The sequence below is a fragment of the Rhinopithecus roxellana genome, chromosome 12, assembly GCF_007565055.1.
Source record: "Rhinopithecus roxellana isolate Shanxi Qingling chromosome 12, ASM756505v1, whole genome shotgun sequence".
In the NCBI taxonomy this organism is placed as follows: Eukaryota; Metazoa; Chordata; class Mammalia; order Primates; family Cercopithecidae; genus Rhinopithecus; species Rhinopithecus roxellana.
In genome coordinates this window covers 116,918,024-116,939,300 of record NC_044560.1, presented here as the reverse complement: position 1 = coordinate 116,939,300, position 21,277 = coordinate 116,918,024, and the positions used below count along the sequence as shown (strand labels likewise).

The 21,277-nt window shown below is 44.8% G+C and overlaps 2 protein-coding genes across 2 annotated transcripts in view; one reads left to right on the top strand and one right to left on the bottom strand.

Moving 5' to 3' along the window:
- The window catches only part of LOC104672728 (zinc finger protein 808), a 42,760-nt gene extending 27,362 nt beyond the window's left edge, over positions 1 to 15,398 (bottom strand). The window contains 2 exon segments of the mRNA XM_030942053.1: positions 8,505 to 8,631; positions 15,384 to 15,398. Of these exon segments, the coding sequence (XP_030797913.1) occupies positions 8,505 to 8,631; positions 15,384 to 15,398 (142 nt within the window).
- A 251-nt stretch (positions 15,399 to 15,649) lies between these two features.
- On the top strand, positions 15,650 to 16,006 carry LOC104672729 (developmental pluripotency-associated 5 protein-like; the record flags this gene model as incomplete). Its single annotated transcript, XM_030942353.1, has 1 exon — positions 15,650 to 16,006. A coding segment is annotated over one exon (357 nt), but the record flags the coding sequence as incomplete, so codon positions are not given.
- Positions 16,007 to 21,277: the final 5,271 nt, after the last annotated feature.

Sequence of the window (21,277 nt, the reverse complement as noted above, 5' to 3'; positions counted from 1 at the left end):
TCAGGAAAGCCTGGGCCACATACATTTATATTTCTCCTTAGTATGGAATCTCTGATGTCCATTAATGCTAGAGCTCATAATGGGATTTCCATACACAGTTTGTAAGGACTCTTTCATGAATACATTATCTGATGCTGTCCAAGGTGTGAATTGTGACTAAAACATTTTACCACGTACATTGCATTTGTAAGGTTTCTCTCCATTATGTGGTGATTTGCATTAGTAAGGTTTCTCTCCATTATGTGGTGATTTGTAAGGTGTGAATTTCAATTGGAGACCTTGCCACATTCATTACAGTTGTAAGGTTTGTCTGCAGTATGGATCACAAGATGGGCAGTAAGGCCTGAACATTATTTAAATGCTTGCCACATTCACTGAATTTGTAAGGCTTCTCTGCAGTATAAATTCTATGGTGATTGGTTAAGGAATACTTGTGACTGAAGATCTTTCACATTGTTTGTTCGCTGGTTTGTTTCTTTGTTTTTCTAGATAGGGTCTCACTCTGTCACCCAGGCTGGAGTTCAGCACTGCAAACATGACTCACTGCAGCCTCAACCTCCTAGGCTCAAATGATCCTTCTGCCTCAGTCTCCCAAATAGCTGGGAATACAGGCATGTACCAACACACGTGGCTAATTTTTTTATTTGTACAGGTGGAGTTGTCCTTATGTTACCCAGGTTGGTCTGAGACCAGCCTGGCTAACACGGTGAAAACCTGTCTCTACTAAAAATACAAAAAATTAGCCAGGCATGATGGCATCATGTGCTTATAGTCCTAGCTACTTGGGAGGTAGAGGCAGGAGAATCGCTTGAACCTAGGAGATGGAGGTTGCAGTTAGCTGAGTTGGCACCACCTCACTCCAGGCTGAGCATCAGAGTGAAACTCTGTTTCCAAAAAAAAAAAAAAAAAAAAGACTTCTCTCCACTATGGATTACAAGATGAATAGTAAGACCTGAACACCCTCTAAATACTCTGCCACATTCATTACATTTGTAATGCTTCCTTCCAGTATGAATTTTTTTTTTTTTTTTTTTTTTTTTTTTGAGATGGAATCACACTGTCACACAGGCTGGAGTGTAGTAGCACATTCCTGGCTCATTGCAACCTCCGTCTCCCAGGTTTATGTGATTCTCCTGCCTCAGCCTCCTGAGTAGCTGGGATTACAGGCACCCACCACCACACCTGACTAATTTTTTAATTTTTAGTAGTGATGGGGTTTCAACATGTTGGTCAGGCTGGTCTCAAACTCCTGACTTCAACTGATCCATCCGCCTTGGCCTCCCACAGTGCTGGGATTACAGGCATGAGCAACTGCACCCAGCCTCCAGTATGAATTCTTTGATATGCAAGGTGTGAATTGTGACTTTGACCTCGCCACATTCATTACATTTAAAAGTTATCTCTGCAGTATGAATTTTCCAATGTTGTGCCAGGTGTGCATTTTATTTGAAGATGTCACATTCATTTGTAAGGTTTCTCTCCAGTATGGATTCTGTGATAGTTTACAAGTTGTGTATTTTAAGTGAAGACTTTGCCACACTTGTTACATGTTTAAGGTCAATCACCAGCATGAATTCTCTCAATGAGAAGTCAGGGAAAACATGTGCCTAAAGACCTTCATGTATTCTTTACATTTGTAAGGTTTCCTTCCAGTATGGATTGAGAGGCCTGATTTCATACGAAATTCTTTGCCATATTTATTACTTTTGTAAGGCTTCACTAATTTTTTTTTTTTTTTTTTTTAGTGTTTTGCTCCTCTTGCCAAGGCTGGAGTGCAATGGTGTGATCTTGGCTCACCACAACCTCGGCCTCCTGGGCTCAAGCAATTCTGCCTCAGCCTCCCAAGTAGCTGGAATCACAGGTGCCTGCCACTTCAGCCAACTAATTTTATATTTTTAGTAGGGACAGGTTTTCTCCATGTTGGTCAGGCTGGTCTCGAACTTCTGACCTCAAGTGATCCAGCCCAGCCTCCCAAAGTACTGGGATTAAAGGCATGAGCCACCACGCCTGACAGCTTCACTAAATTTTTTTTTTTTTTTTTTAGACGGAGTTTCACTCTGTTGCCCAGGCTGGAGTGTGGTGGCTCACTCAACTCACTGCAGGCTCCACCTCCCAGGTTCACGCCATTCTTCTGCCTCAGCCTCCCGAGTTGCTGGGACTACAGGCACCTGCCACCACAGCCAGCAAATATATACATATATATATATATATATATATTTGTATTTTTAGTAGAGACAGGGTTTCAACATGTTAGTGAGGATGGTCTTGATCTCCTGACCTCATCATCCACCCACCTGGGACTCCCAAAGTAATGGGAGTACAGGCATAAGCCACTGTGCCTTGTCAGCTTCACTAAATTTTTAATGCTTCTCTCTGGTATGAATTCTCCAATGTTGTACTAGGATTCAATTTTTACTAAAGACCTTGCCACATTCATTACAACTGCATGTCTTCTCTCCAGTATGAATATTTCTATGTTGTGCAAGGTGTGAATTCTGACTGAAGACCTTGCTACATTCATTTCATTTGTAAAGCTTCTCTCCAGTATGAATTTTCCTATGTCGTGAAAGTTGTGAATTCTGACTGAAGACCTTGCCACATTCATTACAACTGTAAGGCTTCTCTCCAGTATGAATTTTCCTATGTCGTGAAAGGTGTGAATTCCTACTGAAGACCTTGCCACATTCATTACAACTGTAAGGCTTCTTTCCAGTATGAATATTCCTATGTTGTGTAAGGTGTGTACTCTGACTGAAGACCTTGCCACATTCGTTACATTTGTAAGGCTTCTCTCCAGTATGAATTTTCTTATGTCGTGCAAGGTGTGAACTCACACTGAAGACCTTGCCACATTCGTTACATTTGTAAGGCTTCTCTCCAGTATGAATTCTACAGTGATAGGTTAGGGAAGACTTGCGCCTGAAGATCTTGCCACAGTCTATACATTCATAAGGTTTCTCTTCAGTATGGATTAGAAGATGGGTAGTGAGGTCTGAACACCATCTAAATGCTTTGCCACATTCATTACATTTGTAAGACTTCTCCACAGTATGAATTTTCCTATGTCGTGCAAGGCGCGAATTGCCAATAAAGACCTTGCCACATTCATTACATTTGTAAGGTTTCTCTCCAGCATGAACTTCCTGATGCCTTACAAGGAATGCAATTCGACGAAAGCCCTTGCCACATTCCTTACATTTGTATGGTCTCTCTCCAGCATGAATTGTCTGATGAATGGATAGGGAAGACTTGTGACTAAAGACCTTGCCACATTCCTTACAGTTATAAGGTTTCTCTCCAGTATGGATTACAAGAGGAGCAGTAAGACTGGAACACACATTAAATGCTCTGCCACATTCACAGCATTTGTAAGGCTTCTCTCCAGTATTAATTTTCCTATGTTGTGCAAGGTAGGCATGGTGACTAAAGACTTTGTCACATTCATTCCAATTGTAAGGTTTCTCTCCAGTATGAATTTTCTGATGTTGTGCAAGGTTTGAATTGCTACTAAAGATCTCGCCACAGTCACTACGTTTGTAAGGTACATCTGCAATATGGATTACTTGATGGTTAATAAGGCTTGAAGACACTCTGAAGACTTTGCCATGCTCATTACATCCATAAGGTTTTCCCCTAATGTGTATTTTCTGTTCTTGTGGGAGTACTGTAGAAAAAACAAAATCATTTTTGTAGTTATTAAAAATATGGGTTTTGACATTGGAAAAACTTATTTGAACTGGTAAAACTGAAGAATTATCACTGATAGATTTTTCAACATGCTTACATCTATAAATATTCCTTACAGCTTGAAATTGCTGCCATTCAGCCAGATGTAACTGAAGAGTTAATCCATGTTGATTTTTAAGTGGCTTATTTCCTGCATTGCTTCCCAATTTAGAATTCTTCTCTAGAAAAGCAAGAAAACATTAGAACTTAATCCCTGATTCTGGCATGTTTAAAGTCTGACAGAAAACAAGATTCTGCATCACTTGACTTAGACATTGAAAGTATCGGCCGGGCGCGGTGGCTCAAGCCTGCAATCCCAGCACTTTGGGAGGCCGAGATGGGCGGATCACGAGGTCAGGAGATCGAGACCATCCTGGCTAACACGTTGAAACCCCATCTCTACTAAAACACACACACACACACAAAAAACCAGCCGGGTGACGTGGCGGGCTCCTGTAGTCCCAGCTACTCGGGAGGCTGAGGCAGGAGAATGGCGTAAGCCCAGGAGGTGGAGCTTGCAGTGAGCTGAGATCCAGCCACTGCACTCCAGCCTGGGCGACAGAGCCAGACTCCGTCTCAAAAAAAAAAAAAAAAAAAAAAAAGAAAGTATCAGCATACTTTGCTTTTATTGAGATGGAGTCTCACACTGTCACCCAGGCCAAAGTGCAATGGTGTGATCTTAGCTCACTACAACCTCTGCCTCCTGGTTTCAAGCAGTTCTCTCTCCTGAGTAGCTGGGATTACAGGTGGCTGCCACCACACCTGACTAACTTCATGTATTTTTACTAGAGACAGGGTTTCACTATGTTGGCCAGGCTGGTCTCAAACTACTGACCTCGTGATCCACCTGCCTCAGCCTCCCAAAGTGCTGGGATTGCAGGCATGAGCCACCGTGCCCGGCCAGTATCAGCATACTTTGTATAACATGTTGGTAATGCAGAAAACACAAGCGAGTGAGGTGATGTACTGGAGCATCTGGAATCTGCAGGAGTCAGGGGAACTATGGGAGAGCTTGAGAGAGATTATAAGGAGACAAATGAAAGAGGAACTAACAGCTTCTGTGAAAAAGCAGGGATAAGTCTCTTAAGGAAAATAAGATATTTAAGAGCAGCACTGTAGACATCTGTAATACTACTTTCACCAAGTCAGGAAAGGTACATCCCAGAAAAGAATCCAGTGTTCCTATACCCTTACAAGAAGTAAGGTCTCCCACAGCACATTATAAAAAATAACTGAAAAAAGTGGTTGTTTTCCCAAACCTAAATGGAAAACTACTATAAAGGCCTATGAAAAGATGAGAAAATATGGCTAAAAGAATAACGAATAAATAGATAAATAAATAAAACTCCAGACACCAAAATAAAAGATCACAAAGACAGAAAACTAAATAAAATGAGGAAAATAATACGTGAAAAGAATGAGGATAACAAACGTGGGAGATCATTAAAAACAAGAGAACAGAAATTCTGGAGCTGAAATACAGAAACTGATGTAAAAATCCATTAAGGGGATTAACAACAGATAGCAAAAGGAATGGAAAACAATGAGTAAAGTGAAAGATAGATTGTTCAAAAGGATCAGTTCCAAAGACCACAAAGAAAAAATGACGAAGAAAACCTTACAAACCCTAATACATTTTTGAGACTATCAGGTGGAACAATATACAAACTACTGGAGATTCATAAGAGGGCGACAAAGGATGAGAAGCCACAAGTGAAGAAATAATGTTAAAACATCACACATCTGAGGACAGAGCTGAATATACAAATTCAAGAAGCTTGACCATTACTAAAATTAACCCAAAGACATTCACACAGGGACAAAATATAAGGAAATTATTAAAAGTCAAAGAAAGACAAAGACAGTTTGATAGCATCAACAAAAGAGAGACTTGACATGTAATAGGAAATTGTATGTTTATGTGTATTTTTCCAGCAGGTATCTTCAGGCTAGAAGGCAGTGAAGTGATATATTGAAAGTGCTTAAAGAAAAATAAGGGCCGGGTGCGGTGACTCATGTCTGCAATCCCAGCACTTTGGGAGGCCGAGGTGGGCAGATCATGAGGTCAGGAGATCGAGACCATCCTGGCTAACACAGTGAAACCCCGTCTCTACTAAAAATACAAAAAAAATGTAGATGGCCGTGGTGGCAGGAGCCTGTAGTCCCAGATACTCGGGAGGCTGAGGCAGGAGAATGGCATGAACCCAGGAGGCAGACTTTGCAGTGAGCCAAGATGATGCCACCACACTCCAGTCTGGGTGACAGAGTGAGACTCTGTCTCAATAAAAAGAAAAAAGAAAATAAGAAAAACATCAATGAAGAATACTATATTTAGCAAAACTCATCTACAAAAAATAATTTAGGCTTTCTTAGATAAAGAAGAACTGAGAAAGTTAGTTAGAACTCAAAAATCATTATGTGAGGCTGGGCATGGTGGCTCATGCCCGTAATCCCAGCAATTCGGGAGGCCGAGGTGGGTGGATCACTTGAGGCCAGGAGTTCAAGACCAGCCTGGGTAATACGGAAAAACTCCGTCTCTACTAAAAATACAAAAAACTAGCCAGGCATGCTGGTATACATACATAGTCCCAGCTATTCAGAAGGCTGAGGTGGGAGAATCACGTGAGCCCAGGAAGGTGAGGCTGCAGCCAGCCATAATCATGCTACTGTACTCCAGACTGGGCGACAGGAGAGAGACCCTATCTCAAAACAGAAAAAAGAAAATGAAAAATGTCTGTTCAGCCAGGAGCAGTGGCTCACGCCTGTAATCTCAGCACTTTGGGAGGCTGAGGAGGGCAGATCACATGGTCAGGAGATGAAGACCATCCTGGCTCACAGGGTGAAACCCCGTCTCTACTAAAAATACAAAAAAATTAGCCTGGAGTGCTGGCAGGCACTTGTAGTCCCAGCTACTCGGGAGGCTGAGGCAGGAGAATGGTGTGAGTGAACCCGGGAGGCGGAGCTTGCAGTGATCTGAGATTGCACCACTGCACTCCTGTCTGGGCAACCGAGCAAGACTCCATCTCAAAAAAAAAAAAAAAAAAAGTCTGTCCACAACTCAAAGGATTTCAGCTTTGGTTTTCCCACAGAATTCTCCCACTTGCAGAGTTTCCCAAACACTATGTAATAGTGTGGCTTTGCAGAGTATAGTGGCTCAAGCCTGTAATCCCAACATTTTGGAAGACTGAGCCAGAGGGATCATCCCTAAGTCCAGGAGTTTAAGGCTGCTGTGAGCTATGATTGCCACTGCACTCTAGCACAGATGACAAAGTGAGACCCTGTCTCAAAAAACAAAAATTATGGGGCCTCCACTCTGCCCACCCGAGCTCTTACCTGTTTTCACACCTTTGATGTACTTCCTGCCATTTGGATTGTTTGCTATTTTCACATCACTCTGCAGAGTCCAGGGATCTCTCTTTTGCTCCAACATGGATATAACACTCAGGTCAGGAAGACAGATTCCTATTTATAAAAAGAAAGAATAAATGTGTGCTGTGGCATCTCTGAAGTCCAAGTCCTATATTTAGGTAGGAGAGCATATTACAAATTAATCAAGAATATTTCGGCCGGGCGCTGTGGCTCAAGCCTGTAATCCCAGCACTTCGGGAGGCTGAGACACAAGGCGGATCACAAGGTCAGGAGATCGAGACCATCCTGGCTAACCTGGTGAAACCCCGTCTCTACTAAAAAATACAAAAAACTAGCTGGGCGAGGTGGCAGGCGCCTGTAGTCCCAGCTACTCGGGAGGCTGAGGCAGGAGAATGGCGTAAACCCGGGAGGTGGAGCTTGCAGTGAGCTGAGATCTGGCCACTGCACTCCAGCCTGGGTGACAGAGCGAGACTCCGTCTCAAAAAAAAGAATATTTCACAAATTCATCCACTGATTGCCTCCTTCTGAAAGCTGAGGAAACACTGTAACATGTAGACATTAAACCCCCTTTCAAGAACTACTGAATCAAAAGCACAGGGGTATAAAACAGGGAACTGAATAATTATTAAGTCTGTCATAAGGTTTCATGCCTACTTCAGCAGTGGTGACACCAATGTCTAATCATGAAGGAAGCAGAATATCTGAAGAAAGGGGACATTTCTTTTTTTTTTTTTTTTTTTTTTTGAGACGGAGTCTTGCTCTGTCGCCCCAGGCTGGAGTGCAGTGGCCGGATCTCAGCTCACTGCAAGCTCCGCCTCCCGGGTTCCCGCCATTCTCCTGCCTCAGCCTCCTGAGTAGCTGGGACTACAGGCGCCTGCCACCACTCCCGGCTAGTTTTTTGTACTTTTTAGTAGAGATGGGGTTTCACCGTGTTAGCCAGGATGGTCTCGATCTCCTGACCTCATGATCCGCCCGTCTCAGCCTCCCAAAGTGCTGGGATTACAGGCTTGAGCCACCGCGCCCGGCCTCTTTTTTTTTTTTTTTTTGAGACAGAGTCTCACTCTATCGCCCAGGCTTGAGTGCAGTGGCATGATCTCGGCTCACTGCAGCCCCTGCCTCCCAGGTTCAAGCAATTCTTCTGCCTCAGTCTCCCAAGTAGCTGGGACTACAGGCATGTACCACCATGCCTAACTAATCTTTATATTTTTAGTAGGGATAGGGTTTCACCATGTTGGTCAGGCTGGTGTAAGGGGACATTTCAAGTCCAGAAAGCACAATGCTTTTCATTTCTTAGTCGACAGGTTTCAATCTCAGTCAAGCAATGCAGGGGCTCCCAAGAGACACACAAGAGAAAATGCAAAAAGATATACCAGAGCAGATCCAGGCTTCTGGAGAAACATCATCCTCACCTAGGGAGACCAGGTTCCTGTAGTTCTCTAACATCACATCCCTGTATAAAGCTTTCTGCCCAGGGTTCAGGCATTTCCACTCCTCCTGAGAGAATTCTATGGCCACATCCCTGAATAACAATTGTCCCTAAAAGGAAATGCACATTTCAAAAACAGGGTATGGAGAGAGTACTTATCTTCAAAGAGAATGAGAAGACAGTTGGAAGGATTGACTGCATTGAAGTGAGCATTGTAAAGTATTCTTGAGTTAGTTATGTGTCTGTGATTGTGTTTCATTACACTTTTCCATAAGAAGTGGTGATATTCTTTAAATCAGAGTACATGTTTCATTCTGTGGATAATACAAGTAATACAAACAAAAAATTAAACCAGGGTTATCTCTATAGAAATGTTAGGTATTATTGCCAGGCACAGTGGCTCACGCCTGTAATCTCAGCACTTTGGGAGACAGAGGCGGGTGGATCATGAGGTCAGGAGATCGAGACCATCCTGGCCAACATGGTGAAACCCCGTCTCTACTAAAAATACAAAAAATTAGCCAGGCGTGGTGGTGGGCACCTATATTCCCAGCTACTCGGGAGGCTGAAGCAGGAGAATGGCGTGAACCCAGGAGGTGGAGCTTGCAGTGAGCCAAGATTGCACCACTGTACTCCAGCTTCGGAGACAGAGCAAGACTCCATCTCAAAAAAAAAAAAAAGAAAAAGAAAAAGAAATGTGAGATATTATTTTTGACACATCAAGTGACATTTAGTATCTACCTGAGATACAAGTAGTGTCTTCAGGGATGACAATGTCTACAGTGCTTTCTTTCTTTTTTTGAGATAGGATCTTACTCTGTTTCCCAGACTGGAGTGCAGGGGTGTGATATTGACTCACTGAAGCCCCTGCCTCCCAGGCTCAAGCAATCCTCTAACCTCAGCCTCTCAAGTAGCTGGGACTACAGGCTCACACCACTATGCCCAGCTAATTTTTGTATGTTTTGTAGAGACAGAGTCTCACCAGGTTGTCCAAGCTGGTCTCGAATCCCTAAGATCAAGCAATCCGCCCACCTCGGCCTACAAAAATGCTGGGATTACAGGCATGAGCTACCACATCCGACCTATAGTGGTTTTTGGTTTTGTTTTTTTTTTTTTTTTTTTTTTTTTGAGACAGAGTCTCGCTCTGCCGCCCAGGCTGGAGTGCTGTGGCCGGATCTCAGCTCGCTGCAAGCTCCGCCTCCCGGGTTCACGCCATTCTCCTGCCTCAGCCTCCCGAGTAGCTGGGACTACAGGCGCCCGCCACCTCACCCGGCTAATTTTTTTGTATTTTTTAGTAGAGACGGGGTTTCACCATGTTAGCCAGGATGGTCTCGATCTCCTGACCTCGTGATCCGCCCGTCTCGGCCTCCCAAAGTGCTGGGATTGCAGTCTTGAGCCACCGCGCCCGGCCTATAGTGGTTTTTAAAAATGGTCAAAATCTGGGCCGGGGGTGATGGCTCACGCCTGTAATCCCAGCACTTTGGGAGGCTGAGGCGGGTGGATCATGAGGTCAGGAGTTCAAGACCAGCCTAGTCAACATTGTGAAACCCCATCTCTACTAAAAATACAAAAAATTAGCTGGGTATGGAGGTGTGCACCTGTAATCCCAGCTACTCAGGAGGCTGACGCAGGGGAATGGCTTGAACCCAGGAGGCAGAGGTTGCAGTGAGCTGAGATTGTGCCATTGCACTCCAGCCTGGGTGACAGGGTGAGACCCTGCCTCAAAAAAAATAAAATAAAATAAAATGTAAAAATGGCCAAAATCTGAAAACTGTGATGATGACAGTAGCAATGGCTGAATAGAACACTTCCCATGTGATAGGCACTATTCTAAATGATTTACATGAACTAACTGGTGTAGCAACAAAAGCCAATGAAAGAATGATCTGTTCCTATCTTACTGAAGAGACAACTCTTTCACATGCACGCTAGCTTGCCCCAGGTGTGAGGGCTGAAACAGCAGAGTAAGCACCAGATCCCAGGTCTCTGAGCATGAGAATCAAACCTAAAGAATCAAACAGTTAAGTAACAGATCGGCATCAAAAGTAAATTGACAATTACCTAATTCAGTAAATTCAAAACAACTTCAAGGATTAAAAACATGGAATTCCCTAAAAGTTCATCATATGTGCATGTATATAATAGATATCCCCATAATACATTACTATAAGATTCTTTTAGCCATTGCTTCATTAACATAATGTAGAAAAATTTGAATATCCTGATAGATATAATTTCAATTGATAAAAATATATATAAAATTATGACATGCTATTTATAAAACACTACAGGTTTGCTCATCTGTGCACTCATGCAAACATATCACATGTACACATTTATATATACTAACCCTCATCTACATTAGTACACATATACATTTATATGGCTGAGATCACAAAACCACACTCCAGCCTGGGCAACAGAGTGAGACTGTCTCAAAACAAACAAACAAAAAAGGAATTCCACATGCAGCTTCTCTAATCCTAGTCCACAGAACACTCTCAGTGCATCCAGATGTGGCCCCTGAACAATCCCTGCTGCCCAACAGTACTGACACCACAGGGCCCTCACCCCATCCCCTTCCATGTCTGGATGTGAGCCCCTTGCAGGTCCATGCCCAGTGGGACCTCTTCCCAAGTTCATGTCACTGGGTAATAGGGAACTGGAATCTTAAGTGGAAGTGAAAGGGACTGGAAGAAGCCATGGGTAAGTGCAATGAAATGAGTCAGGCAGGATCCTTCAGAGTCAGAGATTGGCAACTCCAATGCCTGGCATTTCAGGAAGAAACAGAGACAGAAGAATCCACTGAGAATATTACCTTACATGAGTGAGGGCCATTTCTGACTTCTTTTCTTTCCTCTTCTGAGTTGCTTCCTTGCATAATATATCTCTTTGAAAGTGAATCCTAATATCAAAAATAATGCTGTTTAGGGCTTAGAATCAACACACCTACTTCCTGTGGCATAGCCTTACCAAAAGGGAAGACCTAACTGTCTGGACGGGGAGAAGGGATAAAGACAACTAAGATGGCGCATTTCCGGGTTCTTCATCACCAACTTACCGGTGCGCGGGAAAATGCAGCCCGTGCCCAGGAAAAATACAGACCAACTGCGCAGGCGCAACATGGCGTCCCATTGAGGAAACCGAAATTTACCTGGCGACGCCTACAGAACACCCCCAACACGTCCATGGAACACCCCCAACACGCCCATGTCCCGCCTATTGCCCTCCCACTCCCAAGCCCTAGACAGAAAAGCCACTCCCGGCAGTCGCGGGGCGCGAAGTTCCTCGGCCCCTCCTCATATGCAGACATAGGAACCTCCCCCGAGAACGCCGGAGCCACTTCCTCGGCCTCCACCGCTGGAGACTGGTGAACCTCGCCCTTTCCTCCTTCACACTGGCTAGCTAATAAAGTTTCTTTTTTACCTTGCCTACTTGCCTCTTCTCTGGCGCCTGCACCGGTGGTCGAATAAAACAAAACACTCACCCTTGATGGTCCTCTGCTGCCCACTGTTGATCTCCTACAGGAAAATCAACAAGTGAGTTTTTGACTCCCTTCCTCAAAACTCTCTCCTCTCTTGGTAAGCAACACACACGCTGCAGCAGTGTGGAGCTGGGCTGGACTGAGCTCCCCTTAAAAGCACAGACTTGGCCAGGCGCCATGACTCACACCTGTATTCCTAGCACTTTGGGAGGCCGAGGCAGGCAGATCATGAGACCAGCCTGGCCAACATAGTGAAACCCCCATCTCTACTAAAGATACAAAAAATTAGCTGGGTGTGGTGGCACGGGCCTGTAATCCCAGCTACTCAGAAAGCTGAGGCAGAAGAATTCCGTGAACTTAGAAGACAGAGGTTGCAGTGAGCCGAGATCGCACCATTGCACTCCAGCCTGGGCGACAGGGTGAAACTCCATCTTAAAAAAAGAAAAAGAAAAAAAAGGCTAGGCGCAGTGGCTCACACCTGTAATCCCAGCACTTTGGGAGGCCGAGGCGGGTGGATCACGAGGACAGGAGTTCAAGACCAGCCTGGCCAAGATGGTGAAACCCTGTCTCTCCTAAAAATACAAAACTTAGCTGGGTATGGTGCCAGGCACCTGTAATCCCAGCTCCTCGGGAGGCTGAGGCAGGAGAATTGCTTGAATCCCGGCGGCAGTGGTTGTAGTGAGTCAAGATTGTGATTCTGCACTCCAGCCTAGGCGACGGAGTGCGACTCCATCTCAAAAAAAAAAAAAGCACTGACTTCATCATCCTGACCAAACCTCATGCAGAGCACAGGCCCCTCAAGCCCTCTGTGGATCACAGTGCTCAATTCTAGATACAGAATATAGTAGAATCCTTTTATCAGTGTGCACTATGTTCCAAGAGCTCCGGTGGATGCCTGAACCCTCCATCAGTACTGAATCCTATTAATTCCACTTAAAGACTCCATGTTACAGCTTCTCACTGGCATATCCAAATTGTCAGCATCAATACTCATGTGCGTGGAGGGCATTGTTAAGCGGGGGGAAAAAAAAGATTACATAAAAAAAAAAAACATTGAGATACTATAAAGGTGGATCTCATCAAAAAGAAGACTATTGGCCAAGTGCGGTGGCTCATGTCTGTAATCCCAGCACTTGGGGAGGATGAGGCAGGCAGATCACCTGAGGTCGGGAGTTGGAGACCAGTCTGGCCAGCATGGTGAAACCTCACCTCTACTAAAAATTCAAAATTAGAGAGGCATGTTGGCGCATGCCAGTAATCCCAGCTACTCGGGAGGCCGAGGCGGGAGAATCCCTTGACTTAGGGAGGCACAGGTTGCAGTGAGCCAAGATCATGCCATTGCACTCCAGCCTGGGCAACAAGAGCAAAACTCAGTCTCAAAAAAAAAAAAAAAAAAAAAACACTATTAAGTGAATAACGAGCAGATAGAGTCTAACGTCAGCCCTTGGTATCTCTGGGGTCCACATCAATGGATTCAACCAACTACAGACTGAAATAATTACCAAAAAAATGAAAAAAAAAAATAGCAAAGTGCTGGGATTACAGGCGTGAGCCACCGCGCCCGGCCCCGAAGCCTCCAATCGGTTTTAAGACGCAGGGAAGCGACCTCCAGACTCTCCAGAGGACGTCTGAATTTACTCGGAATGGATGGAGCTGTGCCGGGACTTCAAGGTCTGCATGAACCCTCAGATCGCGGGTGTAGAAGCACAGAGGAACTGGGCAGCCTAAACTTAATCTAGACAAAGACAAACTCACGCGCGGAGGCTAGACGGTCTTTCCACGCAATCTGCTGCCGGGTCTACAGGAAAAAGCGCGCGAAACGTCCACTCTACGATCTCGACTTCCGGGTCTGCAGGCAATTGCGCGCGCATCGTACAGGCGGGGCCGGGAGCCGAGGGCGGGGCAGGGACAGGGCGGGCCCAGGACGGGGCCTGTGCTTCTGTCAGCCTGACTCTGCGGTCCTGTCTTAGGGTTTTGGAAGCGAGATCTGCTCAGCAGTCTGGAAACTGATATTGCTGGGGCAGAGCAAAATCGGTTGGTGATTAGATCCAGGAGAATTCCTGCTATTAAAATAAAGTTTAAGTCACAGGTGCTCTGGAAGCAGAGAGAGAAGAGAGAGTGAAAAGAAAGCGAAAAGAAAGACAAGGTCGGGCGCGGTGGCTCACAGAATAGAAATACTTTTCATTTACATTCCCCATTCACTCCAGAAGGTGAGGTCAACCCTGTGCTCAATTCCAGAAACTTTCCTAGGGACACTGCCTTGGGCATAGAGGACTAAGGCCAGTGTGAAGTTAGGTCACCAACTCTTTCTTTTTAAAAAAGCCAATAACTTTTAAAAATAGGTATAAATTATTTAGTTTAAGACTTTTTTTTTTTTTTTTTTTTTAGACAGGGTCTCACTCTGACACCCAGGCTGGAGTGCAGTGGCACAATCATAGCTCACTACAACCTTGACTTCCTGGGGTCATGGTCGCCTCCTACCTTAGCCTCCCAAGTAGCTGGAAGTACAGGCCTGTGACATTGGACTGTGCTAATTTTTTAGTTTTATATTATCATTACTTTGTAGAGATGGAGTCTCACTTTGTTGCCCAGCCAGGTGTCCAAGTTCTGGCCTCAAGTGATACTTCTGTCTATACTCCCAAAGTACTCAAATTATAGGCATGAGTCACTGTGCACAGGAGGTAAGAATCCCACATCAGGACCTCAAGTATTTTTGAAACACAAATACATAAGACCCACAAGCAGTACTACTGGCTGGAGACAGTGGGGTCACCTGAAGAAAATTTATTTGACCTGAATAGCAACTCCTCACCTAGGTCACTGGGATCCTGGACTATGGCACTGCTCCAGGCAGGCCTGGTTATCCTGCTTGAGGCAGCTATACTCTTGAGCCTAGTGAAATGCAATTGGCTGTACCTCAATGATGTTGCACTGAGATTCTGCCAGTCAAGGTATTACTTCAGTCTCCTGAGACCAGCCTTTTCTTCCAGATCCAGGAAGGTCAGTGCAGATGTGAATGGACTAGCTTTATTAAAGGGGATACTGAGTTGGTGGGGAGACTGCAAGACAGCACTCAAGTGGGGTTGAACTGGCCCAGTTGCGTCTGACTTCTCACTTGTAGTTCACAAGAATGAATATAGAATGTTCTAGAAAAGCAACATCCTGAGAGGAAGGACAGGATCCTGTCCACCCTGACCAGAGAAGGGCAGGATCTGTTCCAGTCCCCCCAGAACAGGATGCCCTTCATTGTTTTATGCAAACGCACCATACATCCCTGGAGCATGAAACTTGGGCTGGGCTGCCTTCCAGCCTCCCTCAGCTGTGATGCAAGTGGAGCACACACAGAGACTGAATCTGCACTGGGTGGTTTTCCTGAACCTTCGGGAGCAGCATGCACGAACCCCAGGCATCTGTTGTCCCTTGCTGCCAATCTGTAAGTAAGAAATTCACTTCCTATAACTTACTGTGTGTGCACGGGAAGATCTCTCACTCAACTCAGACACATTGGTAACCAGTGTGCAGTGAACCTGCTTCACAAGCAAGGTTGTGGAGAAATTGTAATCTTTATACATTTGGTGGGAATCGAAAATTCTGATGAACGCTTAGGCCCGGCTTGCGCAGGAGCATAGTTTTTGTTGTGAGGGTTACAAGGTGGGAACAATCCCAGACGTAGAAATACCCTGCCATGGGTGAAACTTCCTGAGGATTTGAAAGATCCAGAGGTGCTCCTGGTCCAGATGCGGGTGCTGGAAGCCATGTTCGGCCCGGACGGATCTCAAATCTCTTACATCGAGCAGGTGAGCAAGATCATGCTCATGCTGAAGGCTCTGGAGTCTTCAGACCTCACCGAGGTTGTCGTTTACGGCTTCTATTTGTGCAAGTGCCGGACCAAGTGGATGCTCCAGTCCATGACTGAGTGGCATTGCCAGCACCAGGAGCGAGGGATGCTCAAACTTGCAGAAAGCATGACTGCGGTTGAACTAAGCCCTTGGGTGAAGTGAGCCAGCTTCCAGCCAATGCAAAGAAGGCCAAGCTGTAGAGATCAGGTTGTGGCCAGAGCTGGAATGGTAACTCCAGCTTGGTTTAAACTCTGCTCCAGCCTGATGAATTAAAAAAAAAAAAAAAAAACACTGGATGCCATGGCTCATGCCTGTAATCCAGCACTTTGGGAGGCTGAGGCAGGTGGATCACCTGAGGTTGGGAGTTTGGGAGCAGCCTAAACAACATGGAGAAACCCCGTCTACTAAAAATAAAAAAATTAGCTGGGTGTGGTGGTGCATGCCTGTAATCCCAGCTACTTGGGAGGTTGAGGTAGGAAAATCACTAGAACCCGGGAGGCAGAGGTGAGCCAAGATGTGCCATTGCACTCCAGCCTGAGCAACAAGAGCGAAACTCTCTCTCAAAAAGAAAGAGAGAGGGAGGGAGGGAGGGAGGGAGAGAGAGAGAGAGAGAGAGAGAGAGAGAGAGAGAGAGAGAGAGAGAGAGAGAGAGAGAGAGAGAGAGAGAAAGAAAAGAAAGAAAGAAAGAAAGAAAGAAAGAAAGAAAGAAAGAAAGAAAGAAAGAAAGAAAGAAAGAAAGAAAGAAAGAAAGAAAGAAAGAAAGAAAAGAAAGAAAAGACAAGACCAGACCATCTGTCTGGGGGTTTCTGCCCTTGTTCTAAGTCTTGTGAATATCACTTTTGAAGGTTGCCAATAAAAAAAGTTATTTTTCAGAAAAACAAGACTGCAGTCAGTATGGAAAACAGTATCATGGGACATTCCCTCAACTCAAGATCACCCACCAATTCATAAAGGATCATCATACATTCTGGTGAAAAACATAAAGATTCCCCCAGGGGTAGAGGATGAGGCAAGGAAGTCCATTCTTATCACTACTATTCTACACAGTATGAAAAGTTCCAGCCAGTGAAATAAAGGAAGAAAAGGAAATAAAAGTGACAGGCTGATGTGGTATCTGAGACCTGTAATCGCAGCACCTTGGGAGATTCATGAAGAATCACAGAACTGTGGACCCATATTAGATATGTTACCTACAGAACTGTAGAAGAATACATTTTTCTTCTTTTAAGCCAATCACTGTGTGGTAGCAATGAGGAAGGAGGGTGGCTTGAGGACAGTAGAAAAAAAATAGTGTACTCTCAGAAAATATGATGGTTGCACAGGTCATCCCTGTAACCTGTTACTGGATATGTTTTCATATCCTCATCCTTGTAACATGTGTTACTGGATATGTCAAAAGGGAGTTTGCAAATGTGGTCTAGTTAAGGATCTTTAGATAGACATTATCCTCGATTATATGGTCAAAGTGATAGAACCACAAGGTTCAATATCAGAAGGATGCAGGTAGACCCTGAGGGACAGTGGTGATCTGTTGCAAATAGAAGGATAAAGCCAATTTTATCTCGCCTTTAAAGACAGAGGAAGCAGGCCGGGCACGGTGGCTCATGCCTGTAATCCAGCACTTTGGGAGGCTGAGGCGGGCGGATCGCAAGGTCAAGAGATTGAGACCATCCTGGTTAATGTGGGGAAAAGAAAGAGATCAGCCTGTTACTGTGTCTATATAGAAAGAAGTAGACATAAGAGACTCCATTTTGTTCTGTATTTGAGATGCTGTTAATCTGTGACCCTACCCCCAACCTTGTCCTTGCAAGAGACATGTGCTGTGGTGACTCAAGGTTTAATGGATTTTGGGCTGTGCAGGATGTGTCTTTGTTAAACAAGTGCCTGAAGGCAGCTTGTTGGTTAAAAGTCATCACCATTCTCTTAATTTCAACTACCCAGGGACATGTACAGGGCCAAAGGTCGCAGGGACCTCTGCCTAGGAAAGCTAGGTATTGTCCAAGGTTTCTCCCCATGTGATAGGCCGAAACAATGCTGCTAAAAGGTTTCTGGAGAGTTCGCATATGCATCTCAAGGCACAGCATTTTCCTTTAAACGTATTCATGTCACAGAGATTTTTGTTCATATGTCTTACTGCTGATTTCCTCCCTATGATGATCCTATTGTCCAGCCACTCCCTTATCTTTAAGACAGTAAAGATAATTATCAATAAATACTAAGGGAACTCAGAGACCGGGCCGGCGTGGGTCCTCTAAGCTAAGCGCCGGTCCCCTGGGCCCACTTTTTGTTTCTCTATACTTTGTCTCCGTGTCTCATTTCTTTTCTCAAGTCTCTCGTTCCACCTAACGAGAAACGACCACAGGTCCATGAAGGGGAAGGCTACCCCTTCAGCTTAACATGATGAAACCCTGTCTCTACTAAAAATACAAAACATTATCTGGGTGTGCCTGTAGTCCCAGCTACTCGGGAGGCTGAGGAAGAGAATCGCTTGAATCGGGGAGGTGGAAGTTGCAGTAAGCCAAGATCACACCACTGCACTTCATCCAGGGACACAAGAGTGAAACTCCATCTCAGAAAAAAACATGGAGGAAGTGGACTATGAGTCAGAGGATGTAAGTGGCCTCTGGAACCTATAAAGGGTAAGGAAGGGCCGGACGCGGTGGCTCAAGCCTGTAATCCCAGTACTTTGGGAGGCCGAGACGGGTGGATCACGAGGTCAGGAGATCGAGACCATCCTGATGAACACGGTGAAACCCCGTCTCTACTAAAAAATACAAAAAACTAGCCGGGCGAGGTGGCGGGCGCCTGTAGTCCCAGCTACTCGGGAGGCTGAGCCAGGAGAATGGCGTGAACCCGGGAGGCGGAGCTTGCAGTGAGCTGAGATCCGGCCACTACACTCCAGCCTGGGCGACAGAGCCAGACTCCGTCTCAAAAAATAAAAAAAAAAGGTAAGGAAATAAATTCTCCCCCGGAGATTCATGAAGAATCACAGAACTGTGGACCCATATTAGATATGTGACCTACAGAATTGTGAAAGAATAAATCTTTGTTTTAAGCCAATCACTGTGTGGTAGCAGTAAGAATCTGATGAAATAATTTTATGTAGAAAATTCCAAAAAATCTACAAAAATCTCTAAACAAGAAAAATGTAAAGGTGGCAAGGTATAAGATCAACATACAGCAATCTTGTTTATTTCATCAGCCAGGCATGGCAGCTCACGCCTGTAATCCCAGCACTTTGAAAGGCCATGGCAGGTGGATCGCTTGAGCGCAGGAGTTTGAGACCAGCCTGGGTAACATGGCAAAACCCTGTCTCTACAAAACACGAAAATTAGCAGGCCATGGTGGCACGCACCTGCAGTCTCAGCTACTCAGGCAGCAGGGGTGGGAGGATCACTTAAGGCTGCAGGACACAGGTTCCACTTAGCTGACATCGTTCCACTGCACTATACTCTGGTGACAGAGCAAGACCTTGTCTCAAAAAAGTAATAATCTTGCATATTTCTGTACATTAGCAATTTACACATGAAACCTGATATTAAAAATAAAATACCATGTATGATTGTTCCATTAAAAATATAGGTCAGCCGGGCATGGAGGCTCATGACTGTAATCCCAGCACTTTGGGAGGCCAAGGCAGGCAGATCACCTGAGGTCAGGAGTTTGAGACCAGCCTGGCCAACATGGTGAAACCCCATCTCTACTAAAAATACAAAGATTAGCCGCCGTGATGGTGCGTGCCCGTCATCCCAGCTAATTGGGAGGCTGAGGGAAGAGAATTGGTTGAACTCGGGAGACAGATGTTGCAGTGAGCCAAGATCACACCAATGTACCCCAGCCAGGGCAAAAGTGAGATTGTGTCTCAAAAAAAAAAAAAAAAAGTCAAAGAAATACGTGTCAGAATATTCACAGAACTGTTATGTTAAAACTAAAAAATGCTGATGAAAAAAACCAAGACACCAAATACAGACACATATACAATGTACATTTATTGGAAGATTCTACTGAAAGCAATGTGAAATTATACCAAATTGACACATACGGTGAACACATTTCCTAATCAAGGCATTCTGCAGATACTAACAAAGTTATCCAGTTATGTAGAAAGGCAATGAAACAAACAAACAAAAAACCCAGCCGGGCGCGGTGGCTCAAGCCTGCAATCCCAGCACTTTGGGAGGCCGAGACGGGCGGATCATGAGGTCAGGAGATCGAGACCATCCTGGCTAACACGGTGAAACCCCGTCTCTACTAAAAAATACAAAAAAAAAAAAAAAAAAAAAAAAACTAGCCGGGCGAGGTGGCGGGCACCTGTAGTCCCAGCTACTGGGGAAGCTGAGGCAGGAGAATGGCGTAAACCCGGGAGGCGGAGCTTGCAGTGAGCTGAGATCCGGCCACTGCACTCCAGCCTGGGCGACAGAGCAAGACTCTGTCTCAAAAAAAAACAAAAAAACAAAAAAACAACAAAAAAATACAAAAACAAAAAACTAGCCGGGCGAGGTGGCGGGCGCCTGTAGTCCCAGCTACTTGGGAGGCTGAGGCAGGAGAATGGTGTGAATACGCCAGGCGGAGCTTGCAATGAGCCGAGATCGTGCCACTGCACTCCAGCCTGGGCGTCAGAGCGAGACTCCCTCTCAAAAAAAAAAAAAAAAAAAAAAAGATTTTTAGTGTAACTCATATAAAGAAGCACAAAATAAATTTTTTTGAGAAAGTGTCTCCTTCTGTCATCTGGGCTGGAGTACAGTCGTACAATCAAGGAAGACTGCAGCCTCAACCTTCTGGGATCAAGCAATCCTCCTACTGCAGCATCCCTAAAAAGTTGGGACCACAAGTGTGCGTGACTCCACCCAGCTATTTTAAAAATTTTTGTAGACATGAGCTTTTGCTCTGTTGCCCAGGCTGGTCTTCCAACTTCTGGGCTCAAGTGATTTTTCCCACCTTGGCCTCTTGAAGTGCTGAGATTACAGGTGTGAGCCACCCCACTCAGCCCAAAAAAAATTGCTTCATACGATAATCTGACAACGACATTTCCACAACTTTTGGCAAAATGCTCTTCTAGTAAAATCTTATCTATTGTATAATAAATATATATCAATAAATATTTGAACAAATACTGATTTTATAATAAACACTTTTGTACAATAATTTTCATGGAACTAGGGTAAAATATATCTCAGGCAACTTCATTAGACACTTTACTAAACAGCAATTCACAAGCATTTTCAACAATCACAGGTGCAGTGAAACCTACATGTCCAGCCAAGAGGAATGTAACCAGCTATCACCACCAAGAAAACTGGGGTCTTTCCCAACCAAGAAGTGCTCCCTCATTTGGCACCAGGTGGAAGTTCAAACCACAAGTATGTACCCAAACCCCAGCCTTACTCTTCAACAATCATAATACCCAAAGTAGTCACCTATCCCAGTTCTTTC